The sequence below is a fragment of the Carya illinoinensis genome, chromosome 8 (genome assembly GCF_018687715.1).
Source record: "Carya illinoinensis cultivar Pawnee chromosome 8, C.illinoinensisPawnee_v1, whole genome shotgun sequence".
NCBI lineage: Eukaryota > Viridiplantae > Streptophyta > Magnoliopsida > Fagales > Juglandaceae > Carya > Carya illinoinensis.
Genome location: NC_056759.1, coordinates 32,622,906 through 32,650,664, shown reverse-complemented (window position 1 = coordinate 32,650,664; position 27,759 = coordinate 32,622,906). Strand labels below are relative to the sequence as shown.

Genomic DNA, 27,759 nt, shown 5'->3' with positions numbered 1-27,759 from the left:
TAATAGAAAATACCAATCTACTATCAAAAAATCCACCCAGTACTAAGCAATAACAAATACACACAAAAAAAATAAAATAAAATAAAAAGGTATAACAAAGAAATATACGAGAAAATGTGTAACAACAACCCAGATCAAATGTTTAAAGAAAAACTCAGTTAAAACCATAGTCTTACCCACAAATGCAGATGAAATAACAAGCAAAAAGCCAGTTAAAGCTCCTCGGCAGTTCTCTGTTTCCAATTTTGATTTTCTGCACAGTTTTCCTCAATATTCTTCAAAAGCAACCGTTCGCTTACTTGAGTAATACATATGAAATCACAGCAAAACCCAGCTCAAGCTCGTCGGCTATGGGAGGTTCTGTTTTGGGCTCTGCGAGGTCAAAATCACGTCAAAAGCTACTCCCTCCTGCGTTGAGTTCACTATGCCTTCTTTCCGCCTTTTTTGTATTTTTTTTTAATTAATTTTTTATTACCGGCTGACGTGGCAAGGCACGGGGACGCGGCGGGGTTACTTCCCCGGGGGTATGTAGCAGTACTGATATAAAAATATGTGTATATATATATATATATATATATATATATATATTAAATTCATAATACTCTTTGTATTTTTGTTTTTCCTGTTTTTAGGAAAAGAAGAGAGCAAAAATGTTTGCATTTTAGAATTTTTTAGAGTTATTTTGGACAATTGATGCATGACAACTATATACTAGGACTTGTGTATATATATATATATATTATAATTTCCTTTATTTGTGGTATTAACCTTTTGCCTATTATCTTTAAAATTATAATTTTTATCTACGACTATTTTATCATTATATTTTACACCAATACATGGGCCAATGAGAATGCAAAAGGCAATGTAGTTGGAACAACTTTGTTTGACACCTTACTGTGATGCATGTGTTTGCACATGTTAAACCATTTGCCAAGTCAGGCTGCTTTTAGAATTTTACATTACGGCTTTGGGGAAAGATATAGAAGCAAAAAAGCAGGTTTGAGTCTTTCTACTGTCATCAGACAGAACAGAACATCTCCAACTCCATTCTTCATGACAAAGTAACGTCTTTTCCTTATCATTACAACTTGGTCATCTTTCTTTATCACTTTTTCACAATTTTTTGTTCACCTTTATCTACAATTCTTTCCGCTCCCCCATCATCCTCTCGAACGTCTTTTATTATAATTCGACGTGCATTGTCCTTACAGAATCGCCATTATACTCATCACACTGACAGGCAGTCGGGCATCTTCCCAGTACCCAGAGGCGTCTCTCATTAGTATGGCCGAAGGAGCTTCTAAATGCTTCTTCCTCTTTCTGTTTCTCTTCACTGTCTGTTCTTCTGGTGAGTAACTCCTACTGCCCAAACAGATGAGTGTTTTTTTTCCTGCAATTTTCTAGGGGGCATAAGGAACATGGACCCCATCTTTTGTGACCTTTGCTCTTTTCAGTTTGATTTGATTTCTGAAACCATCACAGTTGCTGGGGATTTGTGAAAGTAGCTCATTATAATAACAATCACCAAGTGAATAATTTCCATTTTTCTAAAAAATGCTTTGATTACAAGCCCTGTAATTTCCGTGAAGCTGCATTATCTGTTCTTTTCCCCTTCTGCATCAGTACATTGCAGCTGCTTAGATTCGTGACTAACTTCCAAGAATTTGAATTTCTTTCCTACCGTACAGGAACTCTGGTGGGTTTCTCCGATCATGCAAGAGGCACTGCATCTTCATCACCTGCTAGAACAATATCGTTCGTCAAGCTGAAAAATGTCACCCCGTCTCATATTCAGGTTTTTGTAAAAGACAAAAAAAAGGTTTCAAATACTCTATCCGACTCTGGCGGATCTGTTGATCTCTACTTAAGTAAAAGCCTACTTGAGAATTTGTTGAATTCACAATCATCTGTTGTTTCATGGCTGAAGAGCCATGTAATGCTCTTTCTTCCACATGTGAACATCAATAGCATCATAGTCAATAGTGGCAACGACCTTTCGGTACAAAGTGAACTATTAATGCTTTTATCAACCTTACAATCAATCCAATCAGCCCTGCGTAATCTTCATCTGGAAAGCCAAGTTAGGGTCTCGGTAGCATTTTCAATGTCATTCTTAGAGAAATTGAATCAAACACAGAAAAGAGACCTGCATAGGATTTGCGGTTTTATTAAGAAAATTGGGTCTTACGTCATGATTGAAGCCAGTATTGATACACACTCAAGCATGGGACATCAGTTTGTGCAGTCTATGATTGAAAAAGCCATCCTTACCAGTTATCTTCTTCCTCACAATGAAGTTCCAGTGGTCCTAGCCATCAAGAGCACTCCCGTTCCAAGTGCAACAGAAGTAGCTCCATTCAGTGATAAGGTTTTCAAGTCATTGGAAAACAACACTCAGCTATCAAAGCAGATAGTTGGGTTTTATATAGAAGTATTATCTATGGATGATTTATTGCAGAGAGGGCTTGAAAGGGGAGAGGAAGAGATCTTTCCTTCTTCCCATAGAGAACTTATTAGCAAATCCCACCTCACTACAATTTTACATGACACCATCAACCCACCAACAGTCTTTCCCACAACTCCAATATCAACACCCCCAGTCATCACCTCTCCAGATAACCCCACACCAATTGTCACCGTTCCTGCTACTAACCCTGTCACAATTATACCAGCCAATCCCGGTTCCACGCCATTAACAGTTCCCCCAGCCACGCCGGTCACAATACCCTCCACAAATCCTCCAAACTCACCAGTACCAATCACTAATCCGGTAACAACTCCTAGCACAGTTCCAGGGGCACCAGTAACTAACCCTGCAACAACCTATCCAGCCCCACCAGGAGCTGTTCCCGTTATAAACCCAGAGGTACCTCCTGCAACCACAAATGCTCCAGCAATTCCAGGACAAAGCTGGTGTGTGGCCAAGACTGGAGCGTTGGAGGCAGCACTTCAGTCAGCACTGGACTATGCATGTGGAATGGGAGGTGCAGACTGTTCACAAATCCAGCAGGGTGGGAGTTGTTTCGATCCAAATACACTACAAAACCATGCCTCATATGCATTTAACAGCTATTATCAGAAGAATCCAGGGCCAACTAGCTGTGATTTTGAAGGGACTGCAGCCATAGTCAATGACAATCCAAGTAAGAGCCTCCCTCGGTCTCATTGATCATTTGATCTTTATATAGAATACAACTAGTGTCTTGCTTCACAAAATCGAAATCATATCCGAGACCATTTTGATTATAAATAGGCACTGGTTCTTGCATTTACCTATCATCATCAGCATCATCATTACCATTATCCTCATCATCACCAACAACGGCAAGTCCAACACCGACAACAATTCCAACAGCACCATCATCGCCAGGGGCAGGTGTATCAAGGTAATCTCTTTTGTTATCACAACTCAAATCTATTCAGAATCTTCATTACTACAATTCCTGAAGAATGACCTTGAACATGTTTCTGTTTTGTCATATCCGCTTGCAGCTCCAGTCCTCCTACAGTGTTTGACACAGGTGATCCAGCTTCAGGTACAATGCCAAATTTAAGCCCTCCTGTCAACTCATCAACATCTTTTTCATCTGGTTTGCAACCCTTTATTGGTTGTATTGTTCTGGTAACCTCCTTTGTTACCGCAAAAATAGTTCTGGACATGTAGAGCTACTACTTCTCCAAGCACATCAATGGCTCTAGATGTCATTTCTTCACTAGCAAATCATCTGATTGAATGGCTGTTCAATTGTGTACAGATCCATATATGCAGGACAGAAATTAGAGGTAAGTTAAACAATGCAGAACTATAGACTTACATACTGCTAAGACATTTTCCGGCTTTATATGAGCTTAACTGGCCACCAACATGTCTGCTGCTAAGCTAACATTTACAGTTAAAACATAATCATAACTTCTGTATATAGCATTGTCTGCAATGAGAAAACTATGATTTAAGGCAATAAAGTTGGATGGTGTAGTAGTGGTTCTTGATCCTGTATATACTTTAGTTGTGAAGAATATATATTTTGTACATGGTGTTGCTCAGACAAGCTTACATGATTTTAGAATTTAGTAGGTATGGTGACTATAATATTTAGTCAAAAAGCATATCGTATATGTCCATGAAGAAATTAAAAATTAAAATTAAACCATTGTGTGTCATGACTCATGAGCATTGATTGTTTCTAAGAAAATTTCTACTAAACTATTAGTACTAATTTAGTAGGGCCACTAAATAGGACTTTAATGCATTGGATGCCAATTATACCTAATATATATATATATATATATTCTGATTTTAACATTGAAGATCGAAGGCTTTGAGATACTGTTGGAAAGAGAATCACTATTGTAGGAGTGACGCAATTTTTTTTTTTTTGATCGGGATAAACAAAATTATATTGATCTTAAGAATAGGCAAAAGCCCAGGTATATGGAACATATACAAGAGCAGTGTGCTAGTTCAGTGTTACAAGAAATTCATGGAAGCTCATTCCATTCAAATTAATTACAATGACCAATGGAGTGAAGGAAATTATTCAAGAGTAGACATTTCAAGAACAAACATACCATACTAGAACTGGCCAAACTTGACAGCTGTTGGTCCATATCATGCTTGGCAGCAACTGAACCACTACAAGAAAAATTAACCACATAAATTAAAATGGAGACCTTGACGATGAGAATTCCAAACAAAGTTTCAATTGTGAGCACAACTAATGCAATGTAGAAGTAACAGTAAGAACGACAATCTAGGCTAAAACTGCATAGCAGTACCTTAACTATCAGATTTTTTATACACAAGAACTGGGTAGCAAATGATTTCATCTTTTTGAAAATACCACCAAGATCAACATCGACATTGAAACAACAATCTTGAAGCCAGAGGTTTCCCAGAAATTTTGTTCTTCAGCACTCATGGTTGCACTTTGTTGTTTTGCCGCTAACTGATCTCTGAGTTCTTTTAGGGCTTTGTCCCTTCGCTCTCCCATCTGATGAGGGGTAGAGATTAGTGATATAAGCATATCCATAAGTAAGTAGAGAGGTATACGATATGAAAGTTTTGCAGAGGATAGGACTAAAATTTATGTATGTGGGATAAATTTAAAAGCTCAAGCAACTTGCATGTTTTTAAGTTGCTCAAAACTAGAATAATGATGAAATGGCCTAATGAAAGTAGGGTCTCAATCATCAGGGTTAAAAAAGGCTGCAGCATTCAACCACGGCACTTTCTACAAGAAGAAGCATTATAACAAAGAATGTGAACCATTTAATTAAAATAGGGCCTGACCAAAGTGGCTCACTATAACAAAGACAAGGCCTCTAGCAATTTACAACAGTGTGATTCATCTAGTCAATGAGAAACCCATATGTTGTGCAGAAAGCGTTATAATTAACTTCTATTCGTATGGTTTGCAATGCAAAGTTTGAAGATTGAAACTGCATCAAGATTACCCTCTGGAGCTTTCGTGTCTGGGAACGAGCTTCCTGGAGGCAGAATCCCAACTTCAGCACCCTCTTTTTCAGTTCCTGATCAGCTCGCCGTTGCTTCTCTAACTGCTCCTCAAAACAGGTTGAAATGCATAAACAAAGAAAAATTGGGAACCTCAAAGAAGTGAAGCACTAAAATAGTGGGCCGATGAACAGAGAAGATAAAAGGAGAGACTGAAGTGAATGTACCTGTGACTCCAACTCCTTGGTCTTATTTTTCCAGTGAGCTGACATTATCTTAATTTCATCCTTCAGTTTTGCAATTTCTTCATCCTTAACAATCAAAAGCTTATTAATCTTCTCAAAATTCTTTGGAGAAACCTCATTTAATAATTTCCTCAGTTCACAATCCTTGCTTGCTCCAGCTTTTGCAACAGTTTGCATAATATCATTTTCAATTTTCAACACGTCATCTTTCAGTTGCTTTTGGGAAGATTCCCTGGCTTGCCTATCCCTCTGTAGTTTATCCAATTGCTCTCCTAATGTAGTTACACGATGCTCATGCTCTTTCAGCGAACCATTCTTTTCCTCTAATTCCTTTACAAGGGCTAAACACTGGAGCCGTGCTGATTGAGCCGAGGCAGCACTGGAATCTTCAATTGCTTGAGTGGCTGAAAGCTGTGATCTAAGGTCATCCAATTCCTTGAAACACTGCATCCCATCAAATTTATAATTAGGATTACAGAGTCGCAGGATGATGAGAAACAACCAAGGTTAAGTAGAACACAACAAAATGAATGTGATTGCATTGCAAAAGCAAGAATGCTGCTAAAGATATTCAAATATGATAAATGATATTGAACAATAACTAAATCACTTAATACCCATAATATTAAATTGAATCATTAAGAAATACATGCCCTTAAGATATACTCAGCAACATAGATATTAAAATCCTAATCTAGATCATAAATCTTACAATCTTATAAATCTTATAAAGAATAGGATATTAACAAGAATCTTAAAGAGTTAGAGCATATTGTGTTAAACTGTTTACTGAATTGTTTGGTTGTTTGGTTACAGGAAGAAACATATTAAAGTCAATGGTCATATGACTACCTAATTATTTGAGTTAAAACAATTATTACATATCGAATGAGTTCAATTTTCTTTTGCAATAGAGAGGCATTCCGAAAGGCTAAAGCTCAGATGAACTTTTCTTTCTGAGTAGAAGATATTAGATATAGCAATGTTTCAGAACTAAGGGCAGAAGTGGATTTTTCTCAGATTTCAACGCCGTATACTTGCTGTTGTGGCTATTAAGTCGACAGCAAAATATCGTCAGTTTTTTGTCCAGCTTTCAAGACCATTCCACACATCATTTGCTTTGTGATAATTGTTGAAATCAACCCAAGTGTGAGTGTGAAATGAGTTTGGGTTTGCAGCCACCAACTCATGCTCACCCACCACCACCCACCACCACCTACCATTGTTAGGCCACCCACCCTCTACCAAGTCAGGAGAAGCTGCAACAGGTGGGCTGCTCTTCTCCTATAAATAGGAGAGAGCTCTGATGCAAAAATGCAGTGAGTAAGAGAGAAAGAGGAACGTGAGAGATAGAAATAGAATTTTGTAGAGTGTTTTGTAAATCTCGTACAAATTCTATAAAAGAGGCTCCAGTGGACGTAAGCAATTTGCTGAACCACTTTAAAATTGTTTTGTGTGATTTTTGGACAGGCCGGAGGCACAACAATTGGTATCAGAGCTCTGGTTCGAGCTGTCCGAAAATTCAAGTTGCTCAAAATCAATTTTTGACAACTCCAAGGTGTTCCTCGCGTCGAGACAAATGCGTGCCGCAAACGGAATCGAAAACGGAGGTTGGAGTAGCCCACACTCGCCCCTAGAAGGTCCGCGCGTGCACTGCTGTCATCCACTCGCCCCCACGCGCACAGGAGGAAGAAGACGACTGAGCCACACGCGCCCTCACGCGCTCCAGAGGTTGAAGATGCGTGACGGACACGCGCCTCACGTGCCCCCACGCGCCCTACAGAGGTTCAGCGTGTGAAAGGCACGCGCCTCACGAGCTCCCCATGCGCACACAGTGCTGAAGCGTGTGTAATCCATGCGCCAACTCGCACCAACTTGCACTGTGCAGCGCGTGCGTCCCACGCGCCAGACAAATCACAACCGTCCGTTTTTCATATCCATTTTCGGCTTGATCTAAGCCATTTGGAGTCCGATTTCAGCAATCAAATAATGCTTTCCTACTATTTGGATCGTTCCGAACTCATCCGTACGGTTAGAATGTTGAAATTTTGAGTCTAAATTTTTTAAATTCAAATGGAAGGATCTGGAAGAGACAGGAGCTCTGAACATGCCAGTAGCTCTGGACGTCGATCCACTGTGTCAAATGCCAAGTTTGAAGTTGAGAAGTTCGATGGAACAAGCAACTTCGGCATGTGGCAGTGTGAAGTCATGGATGTGTTGATCCAACAAGAGTTGGATATTGCGTTAGGAGGAAAGCCAGATGATTTGACTGATCAGGGTTGGAAGAAGCTTAATACTCAAGCTTGTAGTACAATCCGATTATGCTTTACCAAAAAACAAAAGTATTTTGTCATGAGAGAGACAGATGCTAGGGTACTTTGGCAGAAATTGGAGGATAAGTTCATGAAAAAGAACATTGAGAGCCGTTTGCACTTGAAGAATAAGCTCTTCAGATTCCAATTTCGTGAAGGTATTTTAATATCTGAACATCTGAATAATTATAATCAAATTCTTGCTGATTTGTTAAACTTGGATGTTAAAATCGAAGATGAAGATAAGACCTTACTACTATTAAATTCCTTGCCTGATATATATGAGCATTTAATTACTACTCTATTATATGGGAAGAAAAAGATTAGTTTTGAAGATGTATCTAGCTCTTTAATTAGCAATGAGTACCGGAGAAAAGATAAACAGGTACACCAAGATACATCAAGTGAAGCGCTAACAGCAAGAGGGAGACCACAGTCAAGGTATCCCGGAAGGAGGAAAGGTTTTCGAATGAAAACCCGAGCCACATCACGTGATTCATCAGTCGGCAAAAAACTCGCCAGAGACGAGTACTCCTTTTGTCACAACAAAGGACACTGGAGGAAGGATTGTCCCAACCAGAAGAGACAACAGCAGAATCAACCCAACACAGCCAATGTCATGGACAGAGATGACGAGTCAGATTTTGCCTTGGCAAGTTCATCATCCATTTGTCGTTCCGATGAATGGATTATGGATTCCGGATGTACCTATCATATGTGTCCCAATCGGGATTGGTTTAGTGACTTCACAAAAATTGATGGTGAAGCAGTACTTATGGGCAATGATAGTGCCTGTAAGACTCAGGGAATAGGTAGCATTCGGTTAAAGCTACATGATGACAGCGTCAAGACTCTGACAGAAGTTCGGTACGTTCCGGACTTGCGGAAGAATCTCATCTCACTGGGATCTCTGGATTCAAAGGGATTCAGAATCTCCATTGAAGACGGAACTCTCAAAGTACTAATGGGAGTTCGGGTGGCAATGAAGGGTTTGAGGCAAGGAAACTTGTACTTCTTGTAAGGAAGTACTGTTGATGGAAGATCTTCCACAGGCTATGAGAAGCTAGATGAGACTGATGCTGACACTACCAGTTTTTGACATATGCATATGAAATCAACCCAAGTGTGAGTGTGAAATAAGTTTGGGTTTGCAACCACCAACTTATGCTCACCCACCACCACCCACCACCACCCACCACCACCTACCATTGTTAGGCCACCCACCCTCTACCAAGTCAGAAGAAGCAGCAATAGGTGGGCTGCTCTTCTCCTATAAATAGGAGAGAGCTCTGATGCAAAAATGCAGTGGGTAAGAGAGAAAGAGGAACGTGAGAGAGAGAAATAGAATTTTGTAGAGTGTTTTGTAAATCTCGTACAAATTCTATAAAAGAGGCTCCAGTGGACGTAAACAATTTGCTGAACCACTTTAAAATTGTTTTGTGTGATTTTTAGAGAGGCCGGAGGCACAACAATAATACAACATAACTACCTTAATTTCATTAGCAAATGTTTAATACGCAGGATAAAAAGGCAACTGTGTATATACTGAATCACCACCAACACTTTCTTGTCCTCAAGCAAATGATTAACCATTAGCTTTATAAAATTGGCCAGTTGAACTTATTGCCTTAAACTTCAGTTATTAATGCATTTTCAATTAGTTTATTGCCTTAAACTTCATTTATTAATGCATTTTCAATTAGTCTATAACAGTTTTTCATCGAGAGATGGTGAAGAAGTCTACATAGCTTTCTCCACTACTAAAATTTAAAGAAAGAAAAAAAAAATGACCATATTATGTCCTTTTCCAAGAACCTATATAAAAACAAGGGTCATGATATGGAGACCAATGGTCTATCAATAGCTGACCGATTGTTTCATTTTTTATTTTTTATTTTTATTTTTTATTAAACATTAAGAAATATTTTTCTTAGTATTTAAGAAAAAAACAAAAAATAAAAAAATCAATTCCATACATTTCTTAACATTTAAAAGCAAAAAATAAAAAAAAATAAAAATGCACCTATCGGTGCAAATGCTCGGCATCGGTCTACCTAGCATTTTCCTAAAAACATATGTGCCAACCACAGCACAGAAAACAAGAGTCAAATCTCACGTTCAGAAAAGACCATCCTAGATACAAAAGATAGGAAAGGGAAACGTCATTACATCTCAATGGATACGCATAATATAACATCAGAATACTTCGTGACTTGGTCGCCTTTGACAAAATGGGCTCCGCCGAAAAACCAAAGAGGAAAAGGCCGAAGGGCATCTCAATGGATACGCATAAGATGTGTGGAATATCTTATTACGTCACAGTAGCAAGATGGGAAAAAACAAATAAATAATGCACAACATCAACTCTGGAAAGAAAGCATAATGACATTAATTAGTGAATGATGGCCTAAGTTCGAGGGATTCGCCAAAAAAACTAAAACATCTTAAATGAATTAATCACAAAATTAAGAAGCCGACGACGAAGATATGAGAGGGAACCTTCTCAGCAGTAGATGCCGAAGCCTGAAGCTTCGCATTCCTCTCTTCCAATTTCGTCTCCAATCTACCAATTTCTTCCTCCATGTTCTTAGCTTTTGCCTCTGCTACCTGCGAAAACATACGCACGAAAATAACTCAAATCAAAACAGAATAACCACAAATCCAATTCATGAGCCCGCAAACAAAAACACTAAAGAAGAGACTAATCATTGACTTTAAAGATTCAAACCACATGCACACAATATTCGAAAAAGAACCCAGAATCTCAAGATGACATGCCTGTCTTGTTAGAGTTTCTAAAGCATATGATTGCTCCTGAGATGTTAAGCGGGTCCGAACCTCCTTCAACTCCGCTGCCAACGAAACCACGTTCCGTCGGAAGCTCTGCTTCTTCTCATTCAAGTCCTTCAACAAAGGATCAATCTCTCCAGCCGGTATCACCGACGTAGCCTCCGATGCCAGCCATGACGAAGAAGAAGATGGCTCCTCCTCCAAAATTGACATGAGGATTATAAGATTTTTCTTTTGGGTATCGAATAGTGGCGGTGGATTTGTTGATAAAGACCATACAACGAATCAAGTCCTAAGGACCAGGAAATGGTGAACTATGCCACTTGCAGTGCAATCCATTATGTTCCACATATCTGCATGTAGAAACGGTCGGTGTGCATTAATTTGAGAGGTCTACACACGTGAGATTTTTAAGAGATTACAGAGAAACAAATAAATATTTGAAGGACCAGTGACTTCGAAAGTACTGAAACGGATTTGACAAATTTTTAACTGAAAAATAAAAATCACAAATTTGATTCCAATTCGATTCTATCTCATACTATTCATCATTTTCTGTGGAAAAACTGATACATTAAATTTTTTTTTTTTTCTTTCTGGGAAAATCTACCCCATGAAGATAAAGCATATCTGTTTTCAGGCAAATACGACACTTACACGCCGCCACGTAATCAACTTCTTGAGAGAGGGAGAATGTTAGATAGAGATTCACTCCAAAAAGCCTGTCAACCTCACCAAATAAACCATTAGTTAGCGAGGCGAGGCAATAAATGGGTCCGTGAAAGTATACACTCAAAAATTAGAACTTAAGCTTATTTAAAAATTCGGCTTTTTATTCTCACTGGGAATATTCAAACTCCAAAAAAAATACCCATTTTCTTTTATAACTCAAAAAGCTGATCCTAAACTCGAGAAAACCATGATTTCACTAGCAAAGCATTGCTTAACAAAACCACTTAATTCATTGGTAGCCGAAAAAGGAAAAATTTAAGTTATTGAGAGAGAGAGAGAGAGAGAGAGAGAAGAAGAAGGGAGGGAGAACGCCGGGGGGGGGGGGGGGGGGGGGGGGGGGGGGGGGGGGGGGAATACCAGATTGTGAGCCGAATCCATTTCCAGAAACAGCTTTCCGACACCGAAAATGAAGAGCTTCCGGATTTTGTTTTATTTCCTCTTCCTCTCTACGGCGCCGTCTTGAGCTTAAAGCTACTTCAGAAGCACAGATGCATAATCTCATGGCACAGATTCCATCAGATGATCAAGAAATGGAAGGCGAATCAGTAACGTCCAGGAGCCAACCGTAATAGCCATTGAGATTTTTTTTTTTTCCTGATAACAAAATAAAAATAGATAAATAAATTATAGACGAGAGTATCATGTTTTGCCTGTACCTGTATTTTGGAGGCGTCTTTGCTCGAAAGGACAAAGCCCGAGGCCCCGAGCCCTGGCCCGAGGCTCCTTCTTTTCTTTTTAACTATCGGCGCGGCAAATCCAAATTTTTGCTTTGGCTAATGGACTAATGACGCGTGGCAAGTTGAGAATCATATGCGAGGAATTTTCGCACACCACGGTTGACATTGTCGCCTTAAGAACTTTTCTTGGAAGAGCAGTGCCGTGTAGCACCGCACGAGACCCCTCTCGACAAAGAATAAAAATGTTTTTTTTTTTTTAAATATTTTTTTTATATTATTAAATATTTTTTTAAGATAAATTCATAAAATCATAAAAACAAATTCCAATCACTAAATAAGTAAGGAAAAATAAATTATTGGGACTTAATCGAAACCCAACTACCGGTGATTCTAGCATTTTTGTTCTTGTAATATACATATTCAAGATAGGCAATAGTTAATTTCTTGGATCCCGAGTTGAATATAATAATTTAGAATAATTTTATAGCGATTATTTTACGGTTAGTAAAATATATTGAAAACATATAAAATGGAATTCAAAGTTTATAAAATTATGTATAATTGAATGTTAAATATAAATTCTTTGACTTGTTTTGGAATCTTTATCAATGGTAAAGGAGTTTAGTTTCGATATTCTATTTGGAGACTAAATTTCATAGAAATAGAATGGTCTTCAGTCTCCATTAGAAATAGAATGGTCAAGTTAGAGTTTAAATTTGGTTATGAAAATGTATTTATTGTGGATAGTGTTGGTAGTAAAGGAGGTTTGGCTTTATTTTAGAAGGATGGTAGTGGTATAAGTATTCAAAGTTATTCCTTACATCATATCAATGCTGAGGTTGTAGTTTCTGATTTTGATAGTAATTGAAAATTGACTGGCTTCTATGGATATCTAGAGATTGGATAAAGAGATACAGAATGCAAATTACTTAAAACTTTGAAGTCATGTAATCTAGGGCCATAGTTATGTTTTGGTGACTTTAATGAAATTTTATGTCAAGCTAAAAAGTACGGGGCAGCATGGAGATCTCCTCTACAGATGGCAAGCTTTCAACAGGCTTTAGGTTGTTGTAATTTGAGTTGTCTTCATTACAAAGGTCCAAGGTATATTTGGTGTAACAATCGAAATTTTACTTAATAAAGATTAGATAGGGTAGTTGCTAATAAGAGCTGGTCTAATATTTATCCAAATGTGGAGGCAAGTGTATTACCAGCAAGGAGTTGAAATCATTGTCCTCTGTTGATATGTTTGAGTCCTCAAATCACATTTACTACAAAGAATAGGCCTTTTAGGTTTAAAGCCAGTTGGGTTTTATACAAGGAATGTACCAAACTTATTGATGGTGTATGGAAGTCTAGGCATAAAATTATGGACCACATACAACAAGTACAAAACCATTTGTAGTAATCTAGGGCTCATCTAAAATGGTGGAGTATAGCTACTGGGTCAAGTATAAGAAAGAGAACTAAGTATTAAAAAAAAACATTGTTGTCTTCTTGGTATGAGAATGGTGATGCTTATGGTGTGGAGGAAATGCATCAGGCTCAAAAAGATCTAAATACTCTTTTAGAACAGAAAGAAATTGCATGGAAGCAAAGAGCAAAACAGAATTAGTTAAATCATGAGGATAGCAACACAAGTATTTTCATCAATATGCTAACAAGAGAATGAAGGTTAATCATATTGCTTATGTGGAGAATGATAGGGGTTTTTCATATAGTACTCTGCCTGATATTAGTAAGGCTTTCATGGAACACTTTAGATCCGTCTATACAACTTCCAATCCAATAGGTATTGAGGATATTCTTCAGAATTTTAATACAAGGATACTATTTGTGTTTCAAGGTGAATCGGAGAAAGATTATATGGCTAATAATGTCAAGAAAGCACTTTTTCAAATGGATCCTCTAAAATCCCTTGGCCGTGATGGGTTTTCAATATCCTTTTATTAGAAATATTGGCACATTGTGGGAGATCAAGTTAGTACAGCTGTTATTAATCTTCTTGATGGGCAAGGTTCTTGAGAGAGTATTAATGCTACAGTGTTATGTATGATACCAAAGAAGAAGAATCCTGTGAAGGTGATGGACTATAGACCAATAAGTTTGTGTAATATTTTATATAAGTTATGTTCTAAAGTGCTTGCAAACAAACTGAAACCAATATTGCCTCATGTTATAAGTCCATCTTAGAGTGCTTTTGTTGCTAATAGACTTATTTCAAATAATATATTAGTGGCATATGAGACTCTTCATTGAATGTCAAGTAAATTGAAGGGAATAGAGGGATACATGGCTTTGAAACTGGATATGAGTAAGGCCCATGATAAGATAAAATGACCTTTTATTGAAGTTATTTTACTAAAGTTGGGCTTTCCTGGTAGATGGAAAATGGCAGTTATGATGTGCCTAAAATTTGTTTCATACTCTGTATTAGTAAATGGGATAACAAGTTAGAAGTTTTTCCTTGCTAGAGGCCTTCGACAAGGGGATCCTATTTTTCCTTATTTATTCTTACTTTGTGCTAAAATGTTTAGTTATGTTTTGACTATTGCTAGCTAGAATGGTGTTTTAACTGAAGTTCCTATTAGAAGAGATGGCTTCAGAATCAATCATCTGTTCTTTGCATATAATAGTCTAATTTTTTGTAGAGCTACAATGAAGGAATGGTGGTGTTTGCATGCATTATTGAATAAATATGAATTGGCATCATGACAAACGCTAAACAAAGATAAAACAACACCTTTTTTTAGTAAGAATATCATAAATGAGGGAAAAGAATTACTTGAGTAGTGTCCTTGGGGTGCCAGTAGTTAAAAGTTTTGAGAAGTATTTGGAGTTGCCTATCATGCTAGGTAGGGGTAAAACAAGATCCTTTAATTACATATTGGATAGACTGTAGCAGAGTAAGTAATTGGAAACTAAAGTTTTTGTCATAGGCTAGAAATGAAGTGCTTATAAAAGCTGTTTTCCAAGCCATCTCTACTTATTGTATGTTTGTGTTTCAACTCCCAAGAGGTATTTTGCAAGGCATAACTAAGACGATATAGAATTTTTGGTGTTTTCATAAGCAACAGGGCAAGAATATTCACTAGATAAATTGGTCAGTTCTGAGTAAAACAAAAGGGGTTGGTGGGTTGGGTAGAGATTTGGAATGTTTTAATAAGGCTCTCCTAGCTAAATAAGGATGGAGATTACTTCAGAATTTAACTTCTTTTGTTGCAAAAGTTATGCAGATGAACTATTATAAACATAAAGACCTATTGCAATCTAGCTTGGGATGTTAGCCTTCATGTGCTTGGAGATCGATTTAGGGGGCTAAAAGTTTATTACAAGAAGGACTAGCTTGGAGAATTGGCAATGGAAGGTCAATGTCTTTATGTCAGGATAGATGGGTTCCTAAACCATGGACTTTTAAAATTCAAACTCCTCCCATTGAGTTGCCCATGACAACAAAAGTTCATGTGTTGATGGATATTGAATATTAAAAGTGGAATGAGACAATAGTAAGAGGTAATTTTAGTGCAGATGATGTTGAAGGTATATTGAAGATCCCTCTGGGTATGATCATGTGTAGGCAAGATAAGCAGATATAGTAATACACACAAGTTTGAGTTTTCTCTGCTTATAACCTATAGAAGAAGATTGTTTGCTTGAAATACTGGTGACTCTTCTAACAACTCAAGCCAAGACATGTTTTGAAAGCATTCAAGGAATCTACCTATTCCTAAGGTATTTCAAGTTTTTATTTGGAAAGCATGTTATAATGAACTACCAACCCAACATAATGCAGAAGAGGGTGCTTACATCCTATTTGTGTCCAATATGTGGCCTATATTCTGAAGATGTAACTCATATACTATGAAACTGTGAGGCAGCAAGGGATGTTTGGAGTTTTGGTTGTATTAAGATACAAAAGATGAGTGTTTGGGGTATGGATTTTTTGTCTTTAATGAATCACATGTATGAGCTATTAGATCAACAAGAGTTTGCTGAAATGGCTATGATATTGAGAAAGCTGTGGCTCCAAAGAAATGCTGTAATATATGAGCAATACTTTCTTCATCCTACAAGTCTAGTTTTCCAAGTAAGGGAGGAATTGCAAGAATACCAGAAAGCCAAGATAGAAAGAGTTACCCATATTAGTTGTAGACAAACTGCACAGTAAGGTTGGTTACCACCTAACAGGTTATGGGTTAAGGCAAATTGAGATGTTACAGTTGACAAAGTGAATTCTCATATAGGTATTGGGGTTATAGTAAGGGATTTGAATGGAAAAGTCTTGGTTTTTTTGCATGATTTTGCTATCTTTTGTGCTGATTCTACATCAGCAAAGGCCATAGCTGTTTTGAGTGTAAGTGTGTTCTGTTGTGAGATGGGTTTTAATCAAGTGACACAAGAAGGAGATGCCAAGTCGGTGGTTGATGCTGTGAGAAGATCTACAGAAAACTTCTACAAGTTTGGGCACATTGTGGAGGAAATTAAGAAAGTTCTAAATGGCTTAGATAAGTGGCAAATTTATTATGTAACGAGAAATTTAATCATATGGCTCATGTACTTGCTAAAGATGCTTTACTTTGTATGTCCAAGTGTGTAAATATGGGGTCTGTCCTAGAGTGTCTTAGAGGACTTGTGATGTTTGATTTGCTACTAAGTTAATGAATGTGGATGTGTTTTACTGTTTAAGAAGAAAAAGAAGAAGAAGAAGAAGAAGAAGAAGAAATAATGTGAATCTAAATAGTTTCAAGAATCATACAATTCATGTATTTGATTTCAATTGTCTTTAGTTCTTTTGCCTCTAATATTCTCTTATATGAAAAAGATAAACATTATTGAGTTACAAGTACATGACAATTGTGGTATTTTTTGCATAATTACAAATTTAATATAAATATTCATTTAGTTCTTCTATGTATAGTCTATTTTTCTCTTTGAGTCATTTTTTATAAGATTGAATTTATTTTTGATTAAATTACATGATTAGTTGGTTGATTGAATTTATGTTCTTTTAAATTATGCAATAAGGTTATATTTTGAAATTTTTAATCTAAATTCAAATAGCAAAAGGAAAAAAAAAAAAAGGATAGTAAAGTAAGTGTAAGGGTATCATTACCCTTAACAATTTAGACTACAACTTTTGAATCGGACTCCACATCAAATTCAACAAGCCTATGTTGAGTGCTACTAAGTTAATGAATGTGGATGTGTTTTACTGTTTAAGAAGAAAAAGAAGAAGAAGAAGAAGAAGAAGAAGAAGAAATAATGTGAATCTAAATAGTTTCAAGAATCATACAATTCATGTATTTGATTTCAATTGTCTTTAGTTCTTTTGCCTCTAATATTCTCTTATATGAAAAAGATAAACATTATTGAGTTACAAGTACATGACAATTGTGGTATTTTTTGCATAATTACAAATTTAATATAAATATTCATTTAGTTCTTCTATGTATAGTCTATTTTTCTCTTTGAGTCATTTTTTATAAGATTGAATTTATTTTTGATTAAATTACATGATTAGTTGGTTGATTGAATTTATGTTCTTTTAAATTATGCAATAAGGTTATATTTTGAAATTTTTAATCCAAATTCAAATAGCAAAAGGAAAAAAAAAAAGGATAGTAAAGTAAGTGTAAGGGTATCATTACCCTTAACAATTTAGACTACAACTTTTGAATCGGACTCCACATCAAATTCAACAAGCCTATGTTGAGTGCATACTTTCAAACTATTAAGGAGCCCCATGAATTTTCATCTTATAGTAGAGTTGGTTCCCTCTTTAAAGAATCCGCAACTTGTTATCCTCCTCCTCCATTGACTCTAATTAGAATGGAGGGAGGTGCTCCAACTCTACCCTTCCTCCCCTATCTCATTTGCCAAACTCAAATTTTGATCATTTCCCATTTTTCAAAATTTTCTTTTAGTTTTTAGTTTTTGTCTTTCTTACTGCATATGCCCCTACGTGCCAGCCACCCTTGCTTCCTTACTTATGAGCTTTTAATTTACCACTCACTACCTTAGTATCCCATATTAAGTGATAAGAGTATTGATGTATAAAATCACACATTGTTGAAGAACAAAAAGTTTTTACTCTTTATAATGGTTTTAATAGGACTCTAATTATATCATTAAATAGTTCTTTTGGAATATGGGCTCAAATATGACATTGGCCTTCCGTGGAACATTATAAATGGTATCAGAATCTGTTATAACCCAAAATGTATAACTTGAGTTATGCTACCTATGATTGATAAGGATAGGTGTATAAGACCACACGTTGCTTAGAAATGAGAAATTCCTTTTGAAATGTCCCATCACCTCCTAAGCCTCTCCAACATCAATTTAAGTAGTAGGGTTCCAAGCTCTCCACTTTCCTAGGGTATATTAGAACTTTCTTTTGTCGAGAAGCACCTACCTTTATCCAAGAATTCAAAGGACAAGGGGATTGAAGATCTTTGATCATCACTTCAATACATTAGAAGCAATTTATTCTCCTACTACAAATAGACATTTCGAAGTAATTTGACCAATGAATTACTTCAAGAACTGCGTTTGTGGCAACCATATATTGAACCATTGATTTGGCTTATAGCACAATTTGCTATAATTCTAATTTCTTGCATTATATTTGTCGTTTTAGGGTTCTCTAGCCCTAATGCATTTCTCTTTGCATTAATTATTTTATTTTAGCAAAATAATGTACATATTATTGCAAGCTTTTCTTTCTTTATTTGATATTTCTTACACTAAATGTTTGTATAAGAGACAATATACTTTTAAAGTGTTGAGGAAATCGTAGTCAAACACAAAACAATATTTCAAAGTGATCAAGATAAGCCACAAGAAGTACAAGAAGATTAATCACAATCAAACACAATTAACAAAATAAGAAGCATACTTCTACTTGCGAAAAAAAAATTGAACAATTATGAAGATATGTTCTATTCGTACGTAGTGTAATATGATGTTTATGATTCCTAGTCAAACTACTCCTCCAGGTTGTTGTTATTCATAGATTCCTAGTCCAACAATGCTTTGAAGTTGTTGCTTATAAATAAAGAAGGTTGTACTGATTGGGGTAAGCCAAAATAATTTAGATTAATTTAGTCTTCAACATGGTATCAAGAGCCTCTTGACTCATGTTAGTTTTTTTTTTTTCCTTCCATGGAGGATTCAAGCACTCAACCGCTTGACCCCACAATCTCTTCCCCAGTTCTTACTCAGCCAATCATTTCATCAAAAACCTTTCTCCATCAATTACTTCTTTCAATAATTATGTCCCTTCAAACTCACTCATGACAACTACCTACTATGGAAGGCACAAGTTGTCCCAAAAACCTTTCAGTGATATATCGATGGCTCCACTAACTGTCCCTTTTTGCTTCTCACAAACCACACAAATTAGCTAGTCCCAAATTTGGTATACACCACTTGGACTCTGCAAGGTCAACTTATCCTCAATGCCTTGAACTCCTCATTTTTTTAAATAGTTCTTGCACATGTTACGAAATGCTCCACCTCTCAGAGAGTTTAGTGTACTTAGGAATAGATGTTCACATCTATGTCTCAGGCACAATCCACGAACCTCCACCATCAGATGGCTATATTGAAAAAGGGAAACTCTTCCATCACCAACTACTTCCAAAAAGTCACCAACATAGCCAATATCCTTGTCGCTACAAATCAGTCACTGAATAATTTTGAGGTGGTGTCTTTATTATTAGCTGGTCTAGGTCTTGCATATGACTCCTTTGTAATGTCAGTCACAAGAAGAGTAGATCCGATCTCTCTACCATCACATGGTTGCTCACAAACTTCAGTTGGAATAGCACCAACCTTAAGTTGATTTGAATCTTGCTGATGCAAATATGGCCTCACGTTCCATAGGCGGAAGAGGTGGTCAGGGTGGTCGGTTATCCCATTATGGTGGTTGCGGTTCTAATTTTGGCTCATGTAGAACCCTCGAGGCAGAGGCAAAGGTGGTCGTGGCCCTTTGAACACTCCAGTGTCAAAGCAGATATGTCAAGTTTGCAATTGTACCGGCCATACAACAATTAGATGCTATCACATATTCCATGAATCATATCAAAGTGACTCTACATCTATAGTTTAGGCATTTTTTATACCCCTTTGCAGCAATCTGATACTCAGTGGTATCCTGATTCGGGTGCCTTACATCATATTACTTCAAACTTGGTCAACTTGAATATCAAGTTTGATGAATACACAGATTTAGAATAGATTCAAATTCATAATGGTTTGGACTTAATAATTAAACACTTTGGCACCACATGACTTTCCAATCCTAATATTTCTTTTCTTTTAAAAAACGTTCTCCATGTTTCTCACATTAAGAGAAATTTACTATCTATTCAAAAATTCATTGTAGATAATAATACATTTTTTGAATTTCATCCACATTATTTTCTTGTAAAGGATCAAGCCATGGGCAAAACACAGATGAGCGAGTTGAGTAAACATGGACTCTATACTCTTTTCACTTCCACCAATGTTTCTTCACCCACTACCCTCGTTGGGGAGTGTACCTCAGTTTTTCAATGACACTCAAGAATGGGTCACCTAGTCTTTAAAGCTGTTCATTGTGGTCACAGTTTTCTTACCTGTCGCACCTAGTTAGTTTATTGTCTCATGCTCCGCATGTCTTAGCTCCAAAAGTAAACAATTATCATTCTCTTAATTGTAAGCGAGTGCCTACTCCAGTTGAGTTAGTATTTAGTGACGTTTGAGGTCCTTCCCCAATTATTTCTAAATATGGCTTTCGGTATTATATTAAATTTTTGGATTCCTTTAGTCATTATACTTTGACTTTATCCCATCTCATGCAAAAGTGACATTACAACTATTTTTCTTCAATTTCAAGTCATTGTGGAACAATTTTTTAACTAACAAATAAAATCTTTTAAATTTAACTGGGGTGATGAATTGTGACCGTTGTTGACACTATTCGCTTTCCCTGGAATCTCTCATTGTTTATTATGTCCACATACACATCAACAAAATGGTACAATTGAATGCAAAGAGCACACAGTTAAAACAGGACTAGCTGTCATTTATCACAATCACGTTCTCCTTCAATTTTGGGATGCGCTTTTCACACAGTGTGTTATCTTATAAACCATTTCCCCTTTCCACTTTTACATAACAAATCTACATTTGAACTGTTGTTCAAATGTATTCCTTACTACACAATTTTGAAAGTCTCTGGTTATTCTTAGTGGCCCAATTTTTGCCCTATAATGAACACAAACGTCGGCCACACTCTACATGTTGTACATTTCTTGGTTATAATCTCAAACACAAGGGCTACAAATGATACAACCCATGACCAAGAAAATCATTATCTCCCGTGATGTAGTTTTCAAGAGTTGTTATTCCCTTTCCAAACTTAGTCACAAATTTACTCACATACACGTTTAGATCTATATCCTCTCACAGTCCCTCTAGTATGGTAAAACAATTCACTCTTAGCCCATGCAGAAGCTGAACCTATACAAGTCCAACCATCTATCACTTTACTACTTCCAACTTACCCAACATTAGTAGACCCAATCAGTCATCCCAAGACCCAGACATACCCAGACATCTTTACATACATCACTGAGAGCCTGACATACCCAAACATCTTCCTTAACTCTGATCCTCATCCCCCTTAGCTCAAACCTTTGCTTAAAATCCAAACTCCAGTCCTGACACCTTACTGTTGTCATCCATAGTCTCACCTATCACATTGACAGCCAATCGGCACCCCCATGGTCACCAGATCCCGAAATAGCATCTTTCCAGACCTCCACCGATGGCTCCATATGATATCACCATTGAGATCAATCCCTTTGTCACTGAACCCAGTTCCTATTCCACTATAGCTAAATCACTTTGTAGTTGGCTTTTAAGGAAAATAGATGTATAAAATGCCTTTTTACATGGTGCTTTAACATAGAAAGTATATATAACTTAACCCCCAGGTTATGCACACCCTCAGTTTCCTAACTATGTGTGCAAATTACACAAGACAATATACAGATTGAAACAAGCTCCAAGACCCCTGTTTTCTCGATTGAGCAACAAGTTATCAGACCTTGGCTTCATAGGGTCTAGATTAGACTCCTCTTTGTTTATTCATACATCACACAATTTGATCATGTATGTTTTGATTTATGTTAATGACATCTTGATTACCCGTTCAAATATTTCTGTAATTGAGAAATTACTTAGAGCTTAGCAACATGGCTTTGCCATCAAGGATCTAGGCTTCTCAAATTTTTTCTTGGGCATTGAAGTTATACACAGTAGTGGAAAACTATTCCTATCTCAACAAAGACATATTTTGGACAATCTAAACAAGACTAAAATGAGTAAGGCCAAGCCTATTACAACACCTTGACCACATCTTCCAGTTTAACAACACATGAGGGTGAAAATTTTAAACATCTCAGTCTATATAGGAGCACTGTGGGGGCTTTGTAATATCTTTCTTTAACAAGGCCAGACATTGTCTTTATAGTTAACAAACTTTATTAATTTATGCACGGTCTCAAACTTGAACTCATTCATTGGCAGTTTGTGAAGCATCTTTTACACTATCTCAAACAATCCATTGATCATAGTCTTATTATACAAAAGTTACAATATACTTAGCTACAAGCCTTCTTTGACATGTATTGGGCAAGCTCAAGGGATGATGGACGATCAACTGGCAATTTCGGTATTTTCTTGCAACAGAATATAATATCTTGAAACTATAAAAAGTAAGTCATTGTTGCCCAGTCCAATACAGAGGCTGAGTACAAAGCCCTATCCAGCACAGTTGCTAAACTACAGTGGTTACATTCACTGCTCAAGGAACTTGAAATCTTAGTTCCAAAGCCTCTAATTTTGTGGTGTGACAATATAGGAGCTACTTATCTCTCTGCAAATCTAGTGTTCTATGCACGTACAAAGCACATTTAGATTGACTTCCATTTTGTTTGGGACATGGTTACACAAAACATCATCAAAGGGAAAAATTTTCAACCAAAGATCAATTGGCAAACATCTTTACAAAAGCCTTATCTTCATCCATATTTACTTCACTTAAAATCAAGGTCAATGTTGTGTAACCACCATTGGGCTTGTAGGGGCATGTTAAGGAATTCATAGTCAAACACAAAATAATCTTTCAAAGTGATCAAGATAAGCCACAAGAAGTACAAGAAAATCAAGTAAAATAAAAAATAGTTAACAAGATAAGAAGCAGACTCCTACCTACTAAAGACATTGAGCAATTATGAAGATATTTTCTATTTGTACATAGTGTAATATGATGCTTATGATTCCTATCAAACTACTTCTTTAGGCTATTGTTATTCATAGGTTTCTAGTCTAACAATGTTTTGAAGTTATAAATAAACAAGGTTGTACCAATTGTGGGTAAGCTAAAATAATTTAGATCAATTTATTCTTCAACATAAAGTATCAATAGAATGGTCATATGAGCTAGCTTTTTTTCCTCTTTCCTGGGCATTTAGCATAAGGAAGTTTTTCTTGATCTAGTCTTATACATGGATAAGCCACTTATGAGTACATAGAAGAATCTTAAATGTACCCAAATAGAAAGAGAATTTCCACGTCATCCATTAAAACTTTTCTCACATTGTGTGCTAGAGTTGCTTATAGTAGTAGGTGCCTTTCTATCATGCATGTGTTAAAAATACCAAGAAAAAACTCAATAAAATAAAAGCTTAATGTAGGTACATGCCCTGAAGAGACTTAAAACATTTCCTCTCTTTGTTTTAAAAAGTCTACAAAAACCTACTAAGCCTCAATTCTAATATTTATTTGTAACATCCTGTCATTTTAGGGTTAAAAATAATGCTTCCCTCCCTCCATAAGACCCTTTTTCTCTTTAATCCTCAAGAAAGAGAAAGAAGATAATCAATTCTTTCTTCTCTTGTTTAATGTGAATGATCCTCTAATATTGAAAGATTTTTGTACTGTTGAGGTTGAGAAAGACCATCTTCCTATATATCACACTGTTTTTTTTTTTTTTTTTTTTTTTTTTAAGTTTGAAAAGAAGGTCCTCCTTATGATGCTATGGACAGTTGTATGTAGTGCAAGGCGTAAACTCGAGCAAAATATGAGACCCGAAAGGCCTTGTGCACACAATCCTATCATATCCGAGTCATAGTTTACCGTATATACGACCCTTATGTTATGCTACCATAATATATATATATATATATATATATATATATATATATATATATATATTTACCTTCCATCTTTATTATGCCAAAAATAAAAGGTTCCACACAAGCTCTAAGGGACCATGCATCGAAAAGCTCCTCTGCATATTTTACCCTATCTACACTTAGAGCCAATCCCCTCTCAGTCCTGCCACCACATCATGGAAAGTAAGAGAGAGCCAAGTACAAAAGATTACATAAAGTTAAGATAAAACATACTTTATTAATAATCAAAAGACAGTCAATAGAAGCACTCATTGTGATTGTTCGAAGTCTTATGCTTAGAAAATCACTTAAAAATAATTGACATAAACTAGAGATCTTTTATAAATAGCCAAGTTCTTGCCTCTTCTGCCTAAGTGAAGTTCTGTCCTAAAGCTTCATTCTTTTATAGATCATCATTTATGGTTAAAACATTTATAACATATAAAAATAAGTTAAATACTATTTGTTAAAACCATTCACTATGTAAGATGTAGGCCCCCTAACATTTTGGAAATGGATCCAAAATTCAAAACTCATGAGCTAAAGCCCAAAAACACTACGTGAGACTCGTGCGTAACTCCTTAGGCATTGATTTCTTCCTTTTCTTTGGTTAAGGTTTCCAACTACGTGTATATATAGATAAAGATCACACTTCATAGTAATTTCTTCTTCACGACCTTAGCCCCCTCCAGTGAAGACGCAACTGCCCATTTCTCTATAACCCTAAGTCATACGCTCCTCTTTCCACTAGGATTATAATTTTAGAGTCATTTTCCTATTAAAAATTCCTAACTGCTACAAACTACTATAACCGCGTAGCATGCATGCCGTTTTTCTTTCACTACCCTAGGGTACTCATTACTGCACATATATATATATATATATATATATATATATATATATATATATATATATAACATGTAAGTGTAGTTGCACAAAAGTTTCCACCATGAAGACCTAGGCCACTGCAAAATGAAACTAACACCTAGCCTCCACATCTTAGACATCAACCACCATGGAATAAGCCCCACGTCCCCTCTCCCTCTCCCTATAATACCATGCATCGGTTCCTCTCTCTCACAAGACCCTCTGTCACGACAACACCCAGCCCCATAGATGAGTTACTTCCTGCCTCCATGCCGACAGCCCTCTATCTCTCACCTCTCATATGTAAACCATCATGCCTCACTGTCCCTTGAGCAAGAATCACTTGACCCCAACTGAGATCGAGAACCACCATAGAGTATCCTAGCCACATGTGCATTGCCACGAACCAGTTACTACCGATGACTATTGTTTATGCTATTTTGTGATTTTTTGTTATTCTGGGCTTTAAATATGGGTGTTTATGATTGTGGTCAACAACTACATGTTGTTGTAGGTGTGTGTAGCAAAAACTAGAATAGGAAATACTAGAGTACAAACTAGAGTTGGAATGCTGTTGTAGGGACTGCACTTGTTCTGCTAAGACTATCATATGTTTGTTAAAACTATATGCTGTTGTTGGGACTGCATATGTTAGAGTTTATTGATCATTTTGTGCCGTTATATGTTGGTGAAATTCTTCTTTTTTTATACCATCTAGGTTTATCTAGATGTTGATGTTATAGGGTGTGATCATGTGGTTTATGCATATGGAATTGTGAATGTGCATGAAAATTATATGGAAATATTCGTAGGCAGTGAACATTAGCATTGTGAATGTCCAAAAATTGGTAGGTGCTTTTTGAATGCATAAAAAATGAATGTGAATCCAAAATTGTTTCTCTAGTTGACTGCATATGAGATTGTGAATGTGCATAATAATATTTTTGTTAACATCTACAAAAACTGTCAACTAGATATGCTAATTTTATAGATTGTTGGATCAATTGATGAAAATGAATATGATTGTTGAAGGCTGTTAGAAATAATGAAAATAAAAAAAAAATTATTTAAAAAATAAAAAATAATTAAAGAAATATACATAATAAAAATAATAAGATTTTATTTTTATAGAGTGTGATGGTTAATCCAATGTATACTTAAGTTTTGAGTTATTAGCTAGATGCAAATGAGTTACATATTAGTTAAATTTTGAAGATTGAGATGGCTAATTCAATGCTAATACTCTAAGATAAATAGCTTAATCATAAATTAAGATTAACACACGTTAGCTAGTTATAGATATTACTATTAAAGTCAGTTATTTGGAAGCCAATGTTTATGTACTACGCTTGTCATGAAATCGATCTGCAATTGCGTTATTCTTCATAATTTATGATTAAGTTTCATTATGCATATTATAGTTATGTATGTATTATGCATCTCATTCATCTTATGTCATATAAAAGAGCATCCACATTGGTTTATGCATATGCATATGTAAAATTACATCTTTTGGAGATCCAATTTGCTATACAAGAAAAACTTCCACATTGCCTTATGCAAATTTGAGACAAAATAATAATAAAATGTTATTATTTTATTTTTTTTATTTTTTTAATAGAGTTTTCAATTTCCATGTATTGGGTTAATACATGTAATTAGCACCCAAATAAATTCCATTAGCACCCAATATACTTAAAACCTGTGAGAGAGAAGTGCACGGGTTTGATTTTCAAATATGTAAAATATTTGAGTAAAATATTTTTTGGAGAGTGAATGAGTAAAATATGTAGTAAAATATGTAAAGGTAAAATATGTAGAAAGAGAGTGGGATGAGAGAGAAAGAATGAGTAAAATATGTTTTAGAAAGTAAATAATAGATCTTCAAACATGTAAATGTATTGTTCATAGCTATGCAAATATTTGAAAATGCATAATCCAATATAGATGAATTTAGGCTCATATTATGCAAATATGGCTTTGCATATGCATATGCATAGACCAATGTGGATGCTCGACACGTAAGTTTTCATAAGATCAAGTGTAATATAAGATAAAAATAATTAATAAAATTGTCATTTAAATGCATAGTACCAATGCGATTTTATGGGTGGGTGTAAAAGCCACAGATCTAAGCGTGGTCCACCATATATAGTATACTGGGATACTATTAGCGGTTCCTCTTGTAGCTACAGGATGTGGAGTCGATGTACAACCTTACACATATGGTTAAGTGTGTGGGCTGGTAAGATAAGTAAGACAAGTCATACATGTCATAATTAAGCAAATATATGAATGATCATGATTTTATTCTCACCTACAAAATATTTTATGAAAAACATGATATTGAGTATGTTTTCATTATAATGAGTTTCTTACTAAATCTACGACTGATTTTAGTTTGTTTTATATTTAAAACCATCACAGCTGAGAATATTTATGAAGATAGGGCTG

At 36.0% G+C, this 27,759-nt stretch overlaps 2 protein-coding genes across 3 annotated transcripts; one reads left to right on the top strand and one right to left on the bottom strand.

Moving 5' to 3' along the window:
* Positions 1-1,001: 1,001 nt before the first annotated feature.
* On the bottom strand, positions 1,002-12,235 carry LOC122318525 (nuclear envelope-associated protein 2-like). Its single transcript, XM_043135954.1, has 9 exons — positions 11,892-12,235; positions 11,460-11,524; positions 10,791-11,155; positions 10,512-10,619; positions 5,683-6,144; positions 5,458-5,559; positions 4,780-4,994; positions 2,275-4,636; positions 1,002-2,149 (listed from the first exon to the last, which is right to left on the bottom strand). Exons 3-7 carry the CDS (start codon positions 11,013-11,015, stop codon positions 4,827-4,829), a joined length of 1,065 nt encoding a protein of 354 aa, XP_042991888.1. The 5' UTR covers positions 11,016-11,155; positions 11,460-11,524; positions 11,892-12,235; the 3' UTR covers positions 1,002-2,149; positions 2,275-4,636; positions 4,780-4,826.
* On the top strand, positions 1,214-4,000 carry LOC122318524 (cell wall adhesin EAP1-like). 2 transcript variants are annotated; one of them, XM_043135953.1, is made up of 4 exons: positions 1,214-1,351; positions 1,692-3,146; positions 3,257-3,389; positions 3,502-4,000. In XM_043135953.1, exons 1-4 carry the CDS (start codon positions 1,288-1,290, stop codon positions 3,665-3,667), a joined length of 1,818 nt encoding a protein of 605 aa, XP_042991887.1. In that variant the 5' UTR covers positions 1,214-1,287; the 3' UTR covers positions 3,668-4,000. The 2 variants fall into 2 exon arrangements, with proteins under 2 accessions (XP_042991887.1, XP_042991885.1); XM_043135951.1 differs by having other exon boundaries at positions 3,496-4,000.
* Positions 12,236-27,759: the final 15,524 nt, after the last annotated feature.